Source organism: Dreissena polymorpha, chromosome 10 (assembly GCF_020536995.1).
Source record: "Dreissena polymorpha isolate Duluth1 chromosome 10, UMN_Dpol_1.0, whole genome shotgun sequence".
Classification (NCBI taxonomy): Eukaryota; Metazoa; Mollusca; class Bivalvia; order Myida; family Dreissenidae; genus Dreissena; species Dreissena polymorpha.
The window spans coordinates 1,911,383-1,928,204 of NC_068364.1; the positions used below are offsets into that span (position 1 = coordinate 1,911,383).

A 16,822-nucleotide genomic window follows, 5' to 3' on the forward strand; every position below is an offset into this window, starting at 1 on the left:
AAACACCGGGTTAAAAACGCTGAAACAAAGAGTGTCAAAATTGGTGTGAATAATTAAATAAAAACAATTACATTTATCAAGAGAATTTATTTAATGTGTAACAAGGCAAGTTTTTACAGGCATAAATGTTCAAATCAGTTACTATATGTTGCGTACATAAAGTCGATCTATTTGCTGTTTGTTTACATCCTTATTTTTGTTCATTCATTAAATTTGATTTATTCTGAAAGAATTTCAATATCAGAGAATTTTTTATCTAAAAAATGGTCGCGAAGATGTGCCAAGTAGAGATTTTTATGGTAACCGCATACCGCACTCATATATTGTGTTCCACTCCAGAGTTCGTTTATAGTAAAAACAGAGACGTAGATATCTACGTCTCTGATACAGGTTTTACTGAAATCCGGGACATTTGACAAATTTCCGGGACTGCGGGACAGGGTATGCATTTCCGGGGCTGTCCCGGACGATCCAGGACGTATGGCATGTATGGGAGACATCCTGTATATGGTTTTAGAACAGATTTTGAAGGGGAACAGTACCTTAACGTCATTTCAATTCAAAAATTAAGAAATGCTTATGTCCGCTTCAGAACATCATTACATCAACTCATGATTGAACATGGGCGATACATATATCTGGAATGAAACGAAAGGTTATACCCTTGTGCAAGACTTATATTGAAAATGAATATAATTTCTAACTTGAATGTTCTTTCTGTGAAGATCTTTGTGAAAGGTATATTCCTTCCATGTTTAACCATCAGCCAACAATCAATAAATAAATGCTTTAGCCTCCAGTGATAAAACTATTATACAAATATAGCCATGTATATTGACTTTGCCTAAGAAAGACCTAGTGTTGTAAACTTACAAACTTGTTTTGTGATACCACAATTGAATTTTATTTGTTCACATCTATATTATACCTATATGCATTTTGTATGTCTTTATGTGTATGCAAGGGATGGTGGCTGTATAGCAAACAAACTATTAAACTATGAGACAACATACACCAGTCAAAAGCAGATTAAGTACAGTTAACAAGAGACAGCTCAATATTCTTACCAGGAATGCTTTATTTCCATGATTCATTCTGTGGACTGTTCTCAGACTGTCTAGAGCTCTAGCTTCATCATGTTTCTGAAAGTGAAACTCGCACCATGGAACAAACATGACATTTTCTTAGTAGTTTTGTTTGATATAAATATCATTCAATGAGCCAATTATGAATGGTATTTGAATTTGATTGAGAGATCTTTGTAAGAGAAGAAAATACAATGATGATTTACTACAGAAGCATTTCAAATTAATGATTTACAAGAGAGACATAAAATATTAATGATTTACAAGAGAGGCATTAAACATTGATGATTTACTAGAGGCATTAAACATTAATGATTTAGTAGAGACATAAAACATTAATGATTTACTAAAGAGGCATTAAACATTGATGATTTACTAGAGAGGCATTAAACATTGATGATTTACTAGAGACATAAAACATAAATGATTTACTAGAGAGGCATTAAACATTAATGATTTACTAGAGAGGCATTAAACATTGATGATTTTCTAGAGACATTAAACATTGTTGATTTCTAGAGAGGCATTACACATTAATGATTTACTAGAGACATAAAACATTAATGATTAACTAGAGAGGCAATAAACATTGATGATTTACCAGAGGCATAATGATTTACTAGAGAAGCAATAAACATTGATGATCTACTAGAGAAGCATAAAACATTGATGATTTACTAGAGACATAAAACATTAATGATTTACTAGAGAGGCAATAAACATTGATGATTTACTAGAGTCATTTAACATTAATGATTTACTAAAATGGCATTAAACATTAATGATTAACTAGAAAGGCATTAAACATTGATGATTTACTAGAGACATAAAACATTAATGATTTACTGGAGAGGCATTAAACATTGATGATTTACTAGAGACATAAAACATTAATGATTTACTAGAGAGGCAAAAACATTGATGATTTACTAGAGGCATTACACATTAATGATTTACTACAGAGGCAATAAACATTGATGATTTACTAGAGAGGCATAAAACATTGATGAGTTACTAGAGACATAAAACATAATTGAATTACTAGAGAGGCTATAAACATTGATGATTTACTGGAGAGGCATTAAAAATTGATGATTTACTAGAGACATAAAACATTAATCATTTACTAGAGGCAATAAACATTGATGATTTACTAGAGGCATTAAACATTAATTATTTACTAGAGAGGCAATAAACATTGATGATTTACTAGAGAGGCATAAAACATTAGTGATTTACTAGAGAGGAATTAAACATTGATGATTTACTAGAGACATTAAACATTAATGATTTACTAGAAAGGAATTAAACATTGATGATTTACTAGAGAGGCATTCCCAAATATGGCTTGCAGCAACTACAAATCATCTTTTTTGAATGCTGCTTTCAGAACTTATGAACAAACTTGGAACTTTCAGACAATATGAACAAACTTTCCGGCATGAAAATGGATTAGATTAGGATCCATCCTTACCGTGAGAAAGAACTTGGGGCTTTCAGGCATGAACATAAACAAGAAGGCGGAGGAGAGGCTGGGGAAGGTGCAGATCGCTATGAAGATTCTCCAGCTGTTGTACTTGAAGCCAGAGGAATAATAACCCAGCTCTGGGTGCGGGATCACCAGCCAAGCTAAGCCTGTTGGAATTAAAGATGCGTGAATGTCATCCTGATTAGCAAGTTTAGTCTGCACAAGCTAACCAGGGAAACCACTATAAAACTTATTGTATTTTTTGTTTAAAGGCAGTTTCTTCTATGCCGAAAGTGTAAACCCTGATTAGCCTGTGCAGACTGCACATGAATTAAGCCCAGTTTTCCCAGAACTTGGCTCATATCTCTATGAGATATTTTGAACTTAACTCTAAACTCTGCACTTAATAACATGTACCTTAAATGCGTACAGTATGTGTCTAACTTGTAAAGCAAAGCACTTGGAATTCAATTTTGGTTTTGAGTCACAAAGACTTTCTGGTACTCATTTTCCATAATTTAATAAATTCACTCCCTTTTTGATATATTCAAAATTAAATCTGAAGTCAATTTTCATGCCAAAGATTAATACATATTAGAGGGCAATGGCATGCGTATACGGGAGCCTTCCGGGTTTAAGTGAGGTTAGTTGGAACTTACTTCAGTGCCCCAGATAAGCTGCGTATCTGCGTCTTTCACCCTTTTAAAATGTTTAAAAATGCAAATAAATACAATATCATGCGTATTGAAAACGCAACCAATTTGACTTTTACGCAAATTCGTCAAATTTGATGCGTACGATACAATCGTATATGCTTTGCTAATTTTTTGTATTTTCTCTTTAGAATTATTATCGCAACATTCAACAAGCGCCTGGATGACGGAGCAGGACAACAGTCAAAATTATTCAAACGCTCAATGGACTCGATTTCATGCTTAAATAAAGCCTTTGACCAAATTATTTACGACGACATACATGCGTTTTCAATCTGACTTAATCCGTCGCTCATTGTGCATGTAGTTGCAAAGCATCTGTACTTTCAGTTTCTAGTACGATGTTCTGCCTAAGGGTGCCTTGATTGAGTAAACAATTTCTAGAACAAGTTTATATGTTTGACAGTAACAAAGATCTCAGTTAACATCAGAGTTTTTTAAAGTTTAAAGTTTATTTTATGGACAGTTTCAAGGATTAAAGATGTAAGTTATGAAACATCAGTGTATTAAAGTTAACAGTTTTATTGAATCAATACAAGTATGACAGGTGTGCAGCTTCAACAGAAGTTAAGCAACAATGATTTTAAGGTTTGCATTTTTATAACTCATTTCACCCTATTTCAAGAATGAAATCACCCTATTTTTCAAAATCAATGGGTGAAAACCCTATTTCCCAAATAATTATCTGGGGCACTGACTTACTTCCACGATGGTGACTTTTTTGTGTTTTTCGTGAAGCAGTAGCTGATATATTTTCGCCTGGTATGCCACTTTGCATTTATATTTATTTGAGATACATACCCATGCCCCCCTGACACTATGTCTAACATAAGTGTAAGTTTATAAATGGAATAAAATAACACGAAGAATGATATTAATACAATGTCAAAACAAGGGCTGTTTGTAAAACATGCATGCCCCCCATACGGGCTGTCAGTTGTAGTGGCAGCCATTGTGTAAATACGTTTTTTGTCACTGTGACCTTGACTGTTGACCTAGTGACAAGAAAGTCAATAGGGGTCATCTGCCAGTTATGATCAATGTACCTATTAAGTTTCATGATCCTAGGCCTTATTATTCTTGAGTTATCATCAGGAAACCATTTTACTGTTTTGAGTCACTGTGACCTTGACCTTTGACCTAGTGATCTGAAAATCAATAGGGGTCATCTGCCAGTCATGATCAATGTACCTATGAAGTTTCATGATCCTAGGCGTAAGCATTCTTGAGCTATCAACCGGAAACCATTTTACTATTTCGGGTCACTGTGACCTTGACCTTTGACCTAGTGACCTGAAAATCAATAGGGGTCATCTGCCAGTCATGATCAATGTAACTATGAAGTTTCATGATCCTAGGCGTAAGCCTTCTTGAGTTATCATCCGGAAACCATTTTTCTATTTCAAGACACTGTGACCTTGACCTTTGACCTAGTGACCTGAAAATCAATAGGGGTCATCTGCGAGTCATGATCAATGTACCTATGAAGTTTCATAATTCTAGGCGTAAGCGTTCTTGAGTTATCATCCAAAAACCATTTTACTACTTTGAGTCACTGTGACCTTGACCTTTGACCTAGTGACCTCAAAATCAATAGGGGTCATCTACAAGTCATGATCAATGTACCTATGAAGTTTCATGATCCTAGGCCTAAGCGTTCTTGAGTTATCATCCGAAAACCATCTATTGGATGGATGGACGGACCGACATGTGCAAAACAATATACTCCCTCTTCTTCAAAGGGGGGCATAAAAATGTTACACGAACATAAAAATATAGGCATGAATGATGTTTACCTAAATACCTGCATAAACGATGTTTACCTACATACCTGTAGCTACAATAATTGCAGACACATCTGATCTATGAAGATTGCCTACATACCTTCAGCTATGATGTTTGCCTAAACACCTGCATCTTTAATGTTTGTGTAAACATATGCATTTTCATTTTGTGTAGAAATACCTGTATCCATGATGATTGTCTACACACCTGCAGCTTAAATGTAATGACTTCACACCTGAAGCTAAAATATTATGACTTCACACCTGAAGCTATGATGTTTCCCATCATCCAAAAGGTTGCAAGGGCACTTATCATTGTCCCTCGTCGAAATTTTGGTAAAAACTCTGTGTAGTAGGAGAATATCACGGGTATGCTGCCTCCAACACTGAAACACAGCACGACTGAGGGTATACCTGTCACACGAGCATTACTGGACAAAACTACCAAAATGAATAAAAAAAAACAACCTGGCCCCAATTATATAAGATTAGCTTAAATTCACTACTTTCATATTACAAAAACATATGCATTGCCAATATCATGTGTAAAATATTATACAAAATGATGATTGTGTGTCAGATTACGATGAAAATTATGTGCTGTCCCAGTAATTATAATTGTAATTGTTCACTCATGCAAAACAAGTGTTAAGCCGGTAATTCTTAACCCGTTCCCACTTTAGAAGCAAAGTGAAAGTGGCTATGTGCAAACAGCATAAAACCAGATAAATCTGCGAGTAACTCGCAGTCTGTTCAGGTAATATGCTGTGAGCTGCTCATCAGTATCTAATGGTTAGAAATGAAGCCTTTAAAACTTGAAATTAGTAAGAAAGGTATTCTAAGGTACTACAAATGCGTGAAAATACATATCTAATTGGTAAAGAGTTAAGACAAAGCGTGAAAATACGTATCTAATCGGTAAAGAGTTAAGACAAAGCGTGAAAATACGTATCTAATCGGTAAAGAGTTAAGACAAAACGGAACCTTATGTTGAAGACTGACTAGTTTCTCTGAACATTAGAAGCTAAGCCCTGTAATGTAGCAGAACTCAAAAGCAAATAATTTATGTCATCTTAAAATGTTCATATACTTCCATCAGTCTGCAGCAGTTTCATTCAAAAATGATATTCCTTATTCATATGAATTTACAGAAATAACTTTTTTTCACAAAAGTTGCAATGTTCTACAAGAATTCAGGTAATTTAAGGTATTCGTTAATATCCAAACAAATCATAGCAATAACACAAGGGTAAGCATTCCAACAGCCTGGGACAGGTCTTCAAAAAAGTAATTGTAAATTAACTCATGCATATAAATTCCGTAATTTCTTGATAAATTAATATTAGCCAAAATAAGTCAAAACTAGATCTTCAGCTTTGAGCCTTTATAATATAGTAAAATGTTTATGAGAGAAAAGAAAACAAGAGCTGTCAGAGAACAGCGCCCTCGACGATTCAAGTGCTTGACAGTATAACGTAAGCCATCATGGAGAGGGGGTACAATGTGGGTGTGCGGTCATTTAAAAGATGATATTTAAAAAAAAAGAACAAAATGAATATATATTTTTTTTTTTTGGGGGGGGGGGGAGATTCTGGGGTGGAGCATGGGGGATGGTTTGGATGGAGTCCATTGTGGTATGTCAGGTAAGTGTTGTTTTGTCAAAGTATGACTCAAATGTGATCATAAATAAAGAAGTTAGGGCAATTGAAGCAAAATTTATTAATTTGACCTTGAGTCAAGGTTATTCAAAGGTCAAGGTCAAATTGCCAGGTACAGTAACATCATGATAGAAAGAAAGTATTTAAAGTTTGAAAGCAATAGCATCGATTCTTGCAAAGTAAAGTGGGTCTAAACACAAAATTTAACAAAATATTCAAAGTTACAAAGACAAAAAAGGGCCATAATTCCGTTAAATTGCCAACCAGAGTTATGTAACTTGCCCTGTACAGTCCCCTTACAATAGTTAGCGAGTTTTCCAAGTCTAAAAAGCAATAGCTATGATACTTTAGGGGTAAAATGGACCAAAACACAAAACTTAACCAAATGTTCAATTATCTAAGTATAAAAGGGGCCATAATTATGTCAAAATGCTTGATACAGTTGTCTGCTCTTGTTTATACATTGGAGTCATGTTGGTAAAGAAGTATGCAAAATATGAAAGCAATATGTCCAAGGACATAGGAAATATTTGAGGTGGTACGCAAACTTTAACATAGATTTATCAATTATATGCATATTCTAAGTGGAAAAGGGCCATAATTCTTACAAAATGCTTGATACAGTTGTCTGCTCTTGTTAATAGGTTGGGGTCATGTTGGTAAAGAAGTATGCAAAATATGAAAGCAATATGTCAAGGGACATAGGAAATATTTGGGGTGGAACGCAAACTTTAACATTTGCACCCTAACGCTAACGCCGACGCCGGGGTGAGTAGGATAGCTCCACTATATATATTTCATTTATAATAGTCGAGCTAAAAACATCCTCTAACCATTTTAATTTAACCAAGACTATAGTGTTAAAATTTTGAGTCCATGGGATACTGCAAATCACAGGAAGCTATTTTACCTAAACCGCTGTTGTGAATAAAGTTAGGTACTGCTCATTTAAGGGAGATAACTTAACCAATACCGCTGTTGCAAATAAATTTGTCATGCTAATCAAGGGAGGTAACTTACCCAATGCCACTGATAAACCTCATGATGAGGAAGAGCCAAAACACCTGAGACGTGCTAGACACCAGCCCACCGAGCCCGTTGACTGTCAGCGAGCCCATGAGCACTGCCCTGCGCCCGACCCTGTCAGCTAAAGAGCCCCAGAAGTAGCCGCCCACCATCATACCTGCGGTGGGAGAGACTGGGGTCAGGAATAGGCATGTTTTTAACCCTTTACCCCCAGATATGCATTATGCCCTGTCAATAATCTCTAGGAAAATCAAATTAAATTCCTTATAGATTCAAGTTTTAAAGGCTTCATTTCCAACTCCAAGATAATAATAAGCAACAAACAGCATAAAACCTGAACAGACTGCAAATTATTAGAAGGCTGTTCTGGTCTTATGCTGGTTGCATATGGCTTTTTTCACTTTGCTTCTGAGCAGTCAAGAGTTAATTAAGCAAAAAAACATTAAATAAGTTGTTTAATCGGAGCACCATATCTAGTTTTTCAAATAGTGAAATATCACTAAAACATGTTCTATTTTAATATTCTGTGCCACTCTAAACAAAAGCAGAAATTCTGAAAAAAGCACCTTTCAAAAAAATAGTGTATTTGAGCCTCAACTTTCATGGATGGCTCATAACATATAGTTTTTAAAATGCGAGCAAATGCTGCAGAAAACCCATAAGACTAAAGATCTGGAACCAGAAAGTTTGCTCCAGTATATAATAATTTGTGTTAATCATTTATATGCAAAAACAACTATGCATACAAACTATTGTAATAATGTGATGCTTCGCTTTTGAGCTGATGATTTAATTAATCTTGAGCATTTCTTCTGCTTCTCAATTCTTTCTAAACTCTTTTTTTCATGCCCAGAATTACTTCAGCAAGGCGTTCATAATATCAAGTCATGTTACATACTAGAATATATGAACCATCCTTCCACTGGTCCTGTTTTGCTGACATAATTAATCTAGGGATGCAACAGGTTACAACACAAATTTACATCTAAAACTTATTATTGTGACAGAATGATCCATTAACTTAAAAACTTCAAAATGATTAAGTATATTTTCAAAATTTTCATATTTTATGGAATTGACCTCTATTTAAAAATGAAAGTTATTTATGGCTTCTTAAATTGTTTACATGCTACTTTGCTAATAATGCCAACTAGAGCTTCTGGTAAGTAATGAAAAGCATCGTGAAAAGCTGTATGTCTTTATACATAATAAGCAAGTTGTCAGAAGTCCAGTACACCAACATCTTCATTTCAATGGGGGGGGGGGGGGATAATAAAAAACTAACTGTTAAAAATATATTGTACTTTAAGAGGAAATTAGTTTCGCAGAAAAATGCAATTGGTATTTCAATTCACTTGAGAGTGTTTGGTAAGCAATGTACATGTATGTCACTGAAATTGAATTTGCTGTAAAGAAGTGAACAAAGTATCGACAATTGCCTTGTTAAAGGTTCTATCATTTGTGTAACATATAGAGCATGTAACAATGGACACAAAGCCATCAATTAAACATGCAAATATCGCCATTTTTATATATTATTAGATGTAAAAGTGTCATATACATGTACACATGCAGACATATTATCACAGTCATACAAATGTTCCACTTACCAACAAATATGATAGAATTGAGCCATCCCTTGTCTGTTGAAGAGAGATGAAGGTCACATTGAGCGCTAGGCAACATGAAGGACACAGAGAGCACCTCTATGGCATCACTGGACACTGCCCAGCCACATAGTGCCAGAAGTAACACATGGAACTTTCCATAGCCTGGAATGCAAGACCATAGACAAATTATCCCTTTCCTTCTCAGAAGCAAAGTGAAAATGGCTCTGTGCAAACAGCATACAACCAGAACAGACTGCGAGTAACTCGCATTATGTTTAGGTTTTTATGCTGTTGGCTGCTCATCAGTATCTAAGGGTTGGATATGAAACCTTTAAAACTGAATCTAGTAAGAAAGGTCTTTAATTAAATTTAACTTTCTAAGGGACTACACATATATCAAAATACGTTTCTATGAGATAAAGGGTTGAACACGTTACATCCCCTCAATAAGATCTACATACCTATTAAATTTCAGTTGATACCTCTTTTAGTTTTTAGGATATTTTAAAAACGATAAAAAATAAATAGGTGCAACAACATAATATAGGAGAAAAGATGACTCTTGTGGAGTGCATTCCTCTTGATGAGATCTACCCAAGTATGGCATTTCAAGTTGATACCTCTGTTAATTTATCAAGATATTTACAGGGCAATTTATCAGTGTACAAATTAACAAAGGGGGGCAACTGTTAAAATATGTGAGCAAGAGTAACGGCTCTTGTGCACAGCACTTCCCCGCACAGACATCTATCTACAGCACCTGCAGTTTTAAGTAGATATATCTCTTTGAATTATAACACGCTTATTAGTTAAATTGATATCCCCCAATTTCAGAATTTTGTGACAGACAGTGGGACGGAATGACAAACAGACGGATGGAACAACAGACAGAGTCCCTTGTGAACAGCACTTTCCTGCAATAAGATCTATCTACATGTGAAGTTTGAAGTTGATACATTGCGTACCTCGAATAGTTTTAAATATATGTCCTATACAATAAATCAGACAGCAGCAAAATGAACATCCTGAATCTAGTAAACCCCTCACATACATGTAACTTTGTTGTGTAGAAGGTATAAACACTACAAAAACTAGGACAACTAGAATAACTGAGGAGCAACTAAAGAGCCTATGAGCTTGGATGAAACATAATTGGAACCAATCTTCTGACCAAGCTTTACAAACAAGATGGCCCTAGTTGGTCCCATAGCAATTTTCACTGAGTAAATAAACATTATGAAGTTTGACAAGAAAGATAAGCATTAAATTAAATTTCTTGCTCAACTAATGTTACTTTCACCTAATTACCCACCCTATGGCAATCAGGATTTTTGACTGGAACCATATTTGTAGAAAATTTCTTTGCAAGTTTCAAGATGATTGTTAAACAAGAGATGTGTTTGTCAGAAACACAAAGCCCCCTACTGCGCCGCGCTGAAGCCGTATATTTGACCTTTGACCTTGAAGGATGACCTTGACCTACACCACTCAAAATGTGCAGCTTCATGAGATACACATGCATGCCAAATATCAAGTTGCTATCATCAATAATGCAAAAGTTATGACCAAGGTTAAAGTTTTGGGACAGAATGACAGACAGACAGACTGACAGAGTGACAGACAGACAGGCCAAAAACAATATACCCCCGATCATTCGATCCGGGGGCATAACAAAAAAATGTTCCCATGCTTTCACTACAGCTATACATGTATATGGAATCAAACCCTGTCCTTTGGCAGTTTTAACAGACCAGAGCTGTTTGAAACAAAGTCTGATATTGTTAAAATAAATGTTCTGAATGAGTTTCATGATGACTGGTCACAAAATGTGACTTTTAGGGTGCAAAAAACGTTTTACTACAGCCATATAATGAACACTACCACACCCACTCTTCACCCTGTGTAAAAATATTAATATATATGAGCCTCTCTCTGGCACAACCAGGCTTAATGCATTTGCATAGTGTTGTCCCAGATTAGCCTGTGCGGTCTGCACAGGCTAATCAAAGACTACACTTTACAGCTAGATGGGATTTTCATTTAAAAGACACTTCTAGAAAACAACAAGAGATGTGTTTGTCAGAAACACAATGCCCCCTATTGAGCCGCTTAGAAATAAAATTTCAATATATCATTTGGCAGGTTTAGAAATTATCTCCCTTTTAAAGCTTATTACTTCCCTTGGATTGTTTTTTTTACCTTGAAGGATGATCTTGACCTTTCACCACTCAAAATGTGCAGCTTCATGAGATACACATGCATGCAAAATATCAAGTTGCTATCTTCAATATTGCAAAAGTTATGGCCAATGTTAAAGTTTTCGGACAGACGCACAGGCTGACAGACTGACGGACTGACGGACAGTTCAACTGCTATATGCCACCCTACCGGGGGCATACAAACTTGCTTAAAGCAGAAAGTGTCATCCCTGATTAGCCTGTGCGGGCTGCTCATATACATAAATCAGATATGTATCATAAAGCAAAAACAAACTAACTGCCTTACCGATAGTCTTCCAGGCTTCTTCATACGAAACAGGGTCCACATCATTGTGATCACCTGCAACAACAGAAAATACAGACTGCATTTTCTTTATAAGTCTAACTTTTCCTTTTCCTTGTTGATCACTGCAGTAAGACTAGCAGGGCTCTCAGAAATGCTTAATTAAGCATATTTGTACACATACAATTGACCAATGAAGCTTATCTGAAACCAATTTAGAGTCCCCACGATGCACCTTTTTGCATTTAACTGGGTATTACTCAATCAAAATAGCTTTGTATCCAGTTGCCAGATGCTAAAGTTTTCAATTAGATGTTTAGAATGGCTGTTTAATAGAGGCACTGTGACATTAGTTGCCCCATGTGTCATTGGTCATTTACATAGGTCATGTCATCTTTTGTTTGCAAGCAAAATTTAACTACAACGGCTATACAGGTTAGTTACCAAATAATGTGACATATATACACACATTGAGGTCATTTAACTGTGAAAGTTTCATTAAGGTTCTCTCAGTAGGGAAAGGGGAGTTTAAAAAATAAAATTTTGAGACTAAACATGTGTATATTCTAAAGTTGAAAACAGAAAAAATGCCATAATTCTGCCAAAACTTGTCACATATTAATTCCCTTTTGAACTATGATTTACACATTAAGGTTATTATACTGTGACAGTTTGAGACAGATCCAGAGGAGTTCAGTACAAAAAGCTTCTGGGGACTCCAAACTGTGGAGAAAAAGAAAAGGGACATAATTCTGCAAAAACTCGTTGCAGCCAAAATTCCTTTTGTTAAACATCATCTATACTGGTTAGCGACCCATTTTCGCCCGGAAATGGAGCTTTTTACCGCCTTACAAGTGTTTTATGAGATTGATTTTACTGAAACTTGGCAGAAATAATGTTTAACAACTGACATCAATTCTAGTATTACTTTTTTATGAAAATCTTACAAATGTAACCGAGAACTGTCACTTAAAAAACACCCCTATATCTACCTAGAAAATGCTTGGAACTGTACCAATTATTCGCCCACATAAGAAAAACAAGGTTTTCTTAGAATCCAGTTGCTCAAATATTGCATTATATTATCTGATACCTACACAGTCTGTTTTTGCGAAATTCACATCAAAACTAGTGCAAACAAACTGAAAAGAAGTCTCACTAAGTATTTGGTACTGGTCAGTGAGTGCATGTTGTATTTCTTGGTTGAAATTTAGGGGTTTTATTTAATAACTTTCTAAATAATACAAAATATTTTATAAATTTTTTACTGATACATCCTGGGTTCGTCATTTACAAGCGAATGTAAACAAAATATTTTTTGATAGGCGCATGCGTATGTACGAGGGCCGTATATGAGGTCATTAAAGGGAGGTAATTTTCCACTGTACAGAAGTATTAATACCGGACATTTATATAAATTGAGCATTTGGAAAGAAATGGGAGGTTTAATTAAACTTTTCTTAACATTAACATTAAAATGACGTGAATACATTAATTTGATGGTGAAATATGTCATCTTATGCTTGTGTTTAATAGACTTATCACTTGTTTTCCAATATCAGCAAAACAAAGATCTATAAATAAACATGTTTATTTATAGATCTTTGATCAAACAAAACTATCCTTTTTCAAGGGAGAAAATCCAAACAGTGTTAAATGGGATTTTTTTTTCTTTGAAATGTTTACAAGGTACATTTTGCAAGCAATTCAGATATATGTAAACATCAAATTTGTGAGTTTTAATGTTAAAAAACTATAATTTAAATCATGTGTGCGTGTTAAACTCATTAGATTCTGATAAAATAAGTGATTATAATTTAGACCTGCTCTATTGCAGTAGACGAACGAAAATACCAAGCACACAGGTCGGGTTTCAGTAAGGGATTTCTTCTGAGCATGCGCGTGCTATTAATATCCCCCGCAAGGAGGTCACATTACATTGCGACAAAATTTATAAACATCGCAATTGTCTATTTACACTAACATTTTAACGAAGTGCTGCTGTCAACTTCAATGAAACAAGAGTCTGTAAATATGTGACTAAGAAAACGTGATTAAACGTTACATTGACTGGTTTTAAGGGGGTTGGCGAATAATAGGTAAGGGCGAACAATAGGTCGCTAACCAGTAGTCATTCAGGTAAGTCAACTGTGAAAGTGTGAGCAAAATCCACATAGAAGTAAAAGAGGAGTTGAAAATACAAACTTTTGGGTGCTTGTTAATAGAGAAGCAAAAAGAAAAACAAATGCCATTTTTTGTTGCCTTTGACTCTGTTTAGGCATTAAAATAATAAATTGATAACTAGAACCCAGCAAGTAAGACTTTGTTTTTGAAAACCTTCAATCAGGGAATTTTTTTGACAGCAATAGGAAAAATTTATAGTTTTTTCCCAATTCGGAAAGTGCTGTTTTTCTGTACTTTATAAAGAAAGAAAAAAATCTCTAACCCCATGCCCAGAAGTGTGCAAAGAGGACAAAATAAGTTAGTATGAACTATGGAACAATGGTATGAACAAGATGTGTTTGTGAAACACAATGTCCCCCTATATGACGTTTGACCTTGTAGGATGACCTTGACCTTGACCCTTCACCACTCAAAATGTGCAGCTCCATGAGATACACATGCATTTCAAATATAAAATTGCTAGCTTAAATATTGCAGAAGTGACATTACATGAGCAATTTTGACCCATATATTTGACCTTGAAGGATGACCTTGACCTTTCACCACTAAAAATGTGCAGCTCCATGAGATACACATGCATGCCAAGTATCAAGTTGCTATCTTCAATATTGCAAAAGTATTCATAAAATTAGCGATTTGGGCCACATATATTTGACCTCTGACCTTGAAGGATGACCTTGACCTTGACCTTTCACCACTCAAAATGTGCAGCTCTATGAGATACACATGCATGCCAAATATCAAGTACCTATCTTCAATATTGCAAAAGTACTCATAAAATGAGCGATTTTGGCCACATATATTTGACATCTGACCTTGAAGGATGACCTTGACCTTAACCTTTCACCACTCAAATTGTGCAGCTTCATGAGATACACATGCATGCCAAATATCAAGTTGCTATCTTGAATATTGAAATACTGCAAAAGTTTACATTAAATGAGCGATTTTGACCCATATATTTGACCTTTGACCTTGAAGGATGACCTTGACCTTGACCTTTCACCACTCAAAATGTGCAGCTCCATGAGTTACATATGCATGCCAAATATCAAGTTCCTATCTTCAATATTGCAAAAGTTATTGCAAATGTTAAATTTGGCACAAACCAACCAACCAACAGACCAACCAACAGACAGGGCAAAAACAATATGTCCCCCACTACTATAGTGGGGGACATAAAAAGTTTGGTTTAAGTCCACTTAAAGGTTTCAGACAAGAAGACTTTCAGTAAATTGTTGACGTAAACTATGCCAACTGTTGATGTAAACTATGCCAACGACTGCATGACTGATCACAATTAGCTATCCTGATTGAACATCCATAGAATCATGCTTATCAAATCAATATCACCTGTGCCAACCGGTACCTTTTGGATTTTGTAATAAAAGTGGGTGTGTCTCCATTGTTATTCGCTTCTGACATGTGCCATTGGAAGGATTTTTGTTTTATCTTCTTTTATTATCTTCTTTTTTCACACAATTTTATTCTTTTATTGTCAACAGGTAAGCAAACTGAACTTTAAGTAATTCCTTTTATCAAACACATAAGAACAATTTGAACATGAAAAAACAGTGCTCCAGCTAGGATGTGAAAAGTCAGAAGAGCACTTAAGCTAATTAGTAAATAATGATCAATGTGACATATGCTCAATACAACATGTGTTACATATTTCATACTACATACATAGTACATACTACTAATTTCATTTAAAACGTTCTTTCTTTATAAAAATTTTATAGAGGCTTCTACATACACATACATGACTTAAAGAGTGTTGACTGAATGCCCATCCTGACAGATGGGAATATGACATGCCTAATATTTCCCTACAATTATTGCATTTGATCTGATTTGATAACCACCTACTAGTATTTTATAGCCTAAGCAAAAAACAAAAACACACTTCAGTCAACTTTATTAGAACAACCCACCTCTTCCAATCGATAAAATCTAAACACATAAAAACTGCAGAAAAAAGTTTGCCTCTTTAAAATTAGTCCTCACTTATTAATAAATTTTCAATTAATCAAAAATTGCCAGATCTATGTCTCTTATAAATGTTAGCATTTAGATAAGTTTAAGGATATCAGATTTCACATGAAAATGTTGTGTTCTCCTACAGCCAGGTTGAAGAAAACTATCAGTGTTTTATTCAAAAATAAACAGTCTTGTATATGCATCACATCAAGCAATACATCTTTGTTCTGTATTTGTATGATAAGAGTCCAGTATGTACTACTTAGCCTAGTATGATGTGTACTTTATATCCAATATTAATAGTTCTTTGTGATCAATTAAATCCTCTTCATTATAATCATCACACATCAGATGTATTACCAGTCAACAAATAACATTTAATAAAAAACAAACAATAATCAAATTAAGATTTAACAATCATACAAAAGCACATTAATTTTGTTTTTTTATTCTTAATATTACAAAATATACAACTTAACACAATCAAATATTTGACATATTGTGAAACTAAGTTTATTTTTTAAAGTATTTTGAATCATACATTGATATACTCTGTTCTGTTTGTTAAACTTTCACCCATATCCTAATTCAAATATGAGATAATACATGTATGCAGTGTACTGGAATAATGATATGTACTTGTTTTGGATCTGGGTTTAAAGAGGTATACGCACATTATTTACTCCCAATACAAAAACATACAAATATTCACAGTATGTTGGGGTACAAAAAGACCAAAATATATCTTTGGTTATTTTTGTATTATAATAACGTCAACAAGGGCCAGATTTAAGATTAAGGGTTAGTTGTGG

The 16,822-nt window shown here is 34.7% G+C and overlaps 3 protein-coding genes across 7 annotated transcripts in view; 1 reads left to right on the forward strand and 2 right to left on the reverse strand.

Moving 5' to 3' along the window:
• The window catches only part of LOC127848463 (mucin-4-like), a 359,609-nt gene that overhangs the window by 24,195 nt on the left and 318,592 nt on the right, over positions 1-16,822 (forward strand). The gene's annotated exons all lie outside the window — the stretch shown is intronic.
• Positions 1-16,822, reverse strand: part of LOC127848466 (synaptic vesicle glycoprotein 2C-like) — a 393,482-nt gene that overhangs the window by 13,253 nt on the left and 363,407 nt on the right. The window lies entirely within an intron of this gene.
• LOC127848467 (synaptic vesicle glycoprotein 2C-like) overlaps positions 1-16,822 on the reverse strand; it is a 40,467-nt gene that overhangs the window by 10,917 nt on the left and 12,728 nt on the right. The window contains exons 1-7 of one of the 2 annotated variants that reach the window (XM_052380946.1): positions 15,400-15,451; positions 11,850-11,903; positions 9,345-9,506; positions 7,729-7,891; positions 5,315-5,436; positions 2,560-2,720; positions 1,068-1,142 (exon numbers count right to left, since the gene is read on the reverse strand). In XM_052380946.1, coding sequence (XP_052236906.1) covers positions 1,068-1,142; positions 2,560-2,720; positions 5,315-5,436; positions 7,729-7,891; positions 9,345-9,506; positions 11,850-11,903; positions 15,400-15,436 — 774 coding nt within the window. In that variant the 5' untranslated portion in view covers positions 15,437-15,451. Of the gene's footprint in view, positions 1-1,067; positions 1,143-2,559; positions 2,721-5,314; positions 5,437-7,728; positions 7,892-9,344; positions 9,507-11,849; positions 11,904-15,399; positions 15,452-16,822 lie in introns of those variants that run through there. The other variant, XM_052380945.1, reaches the window with a different exon arrangement.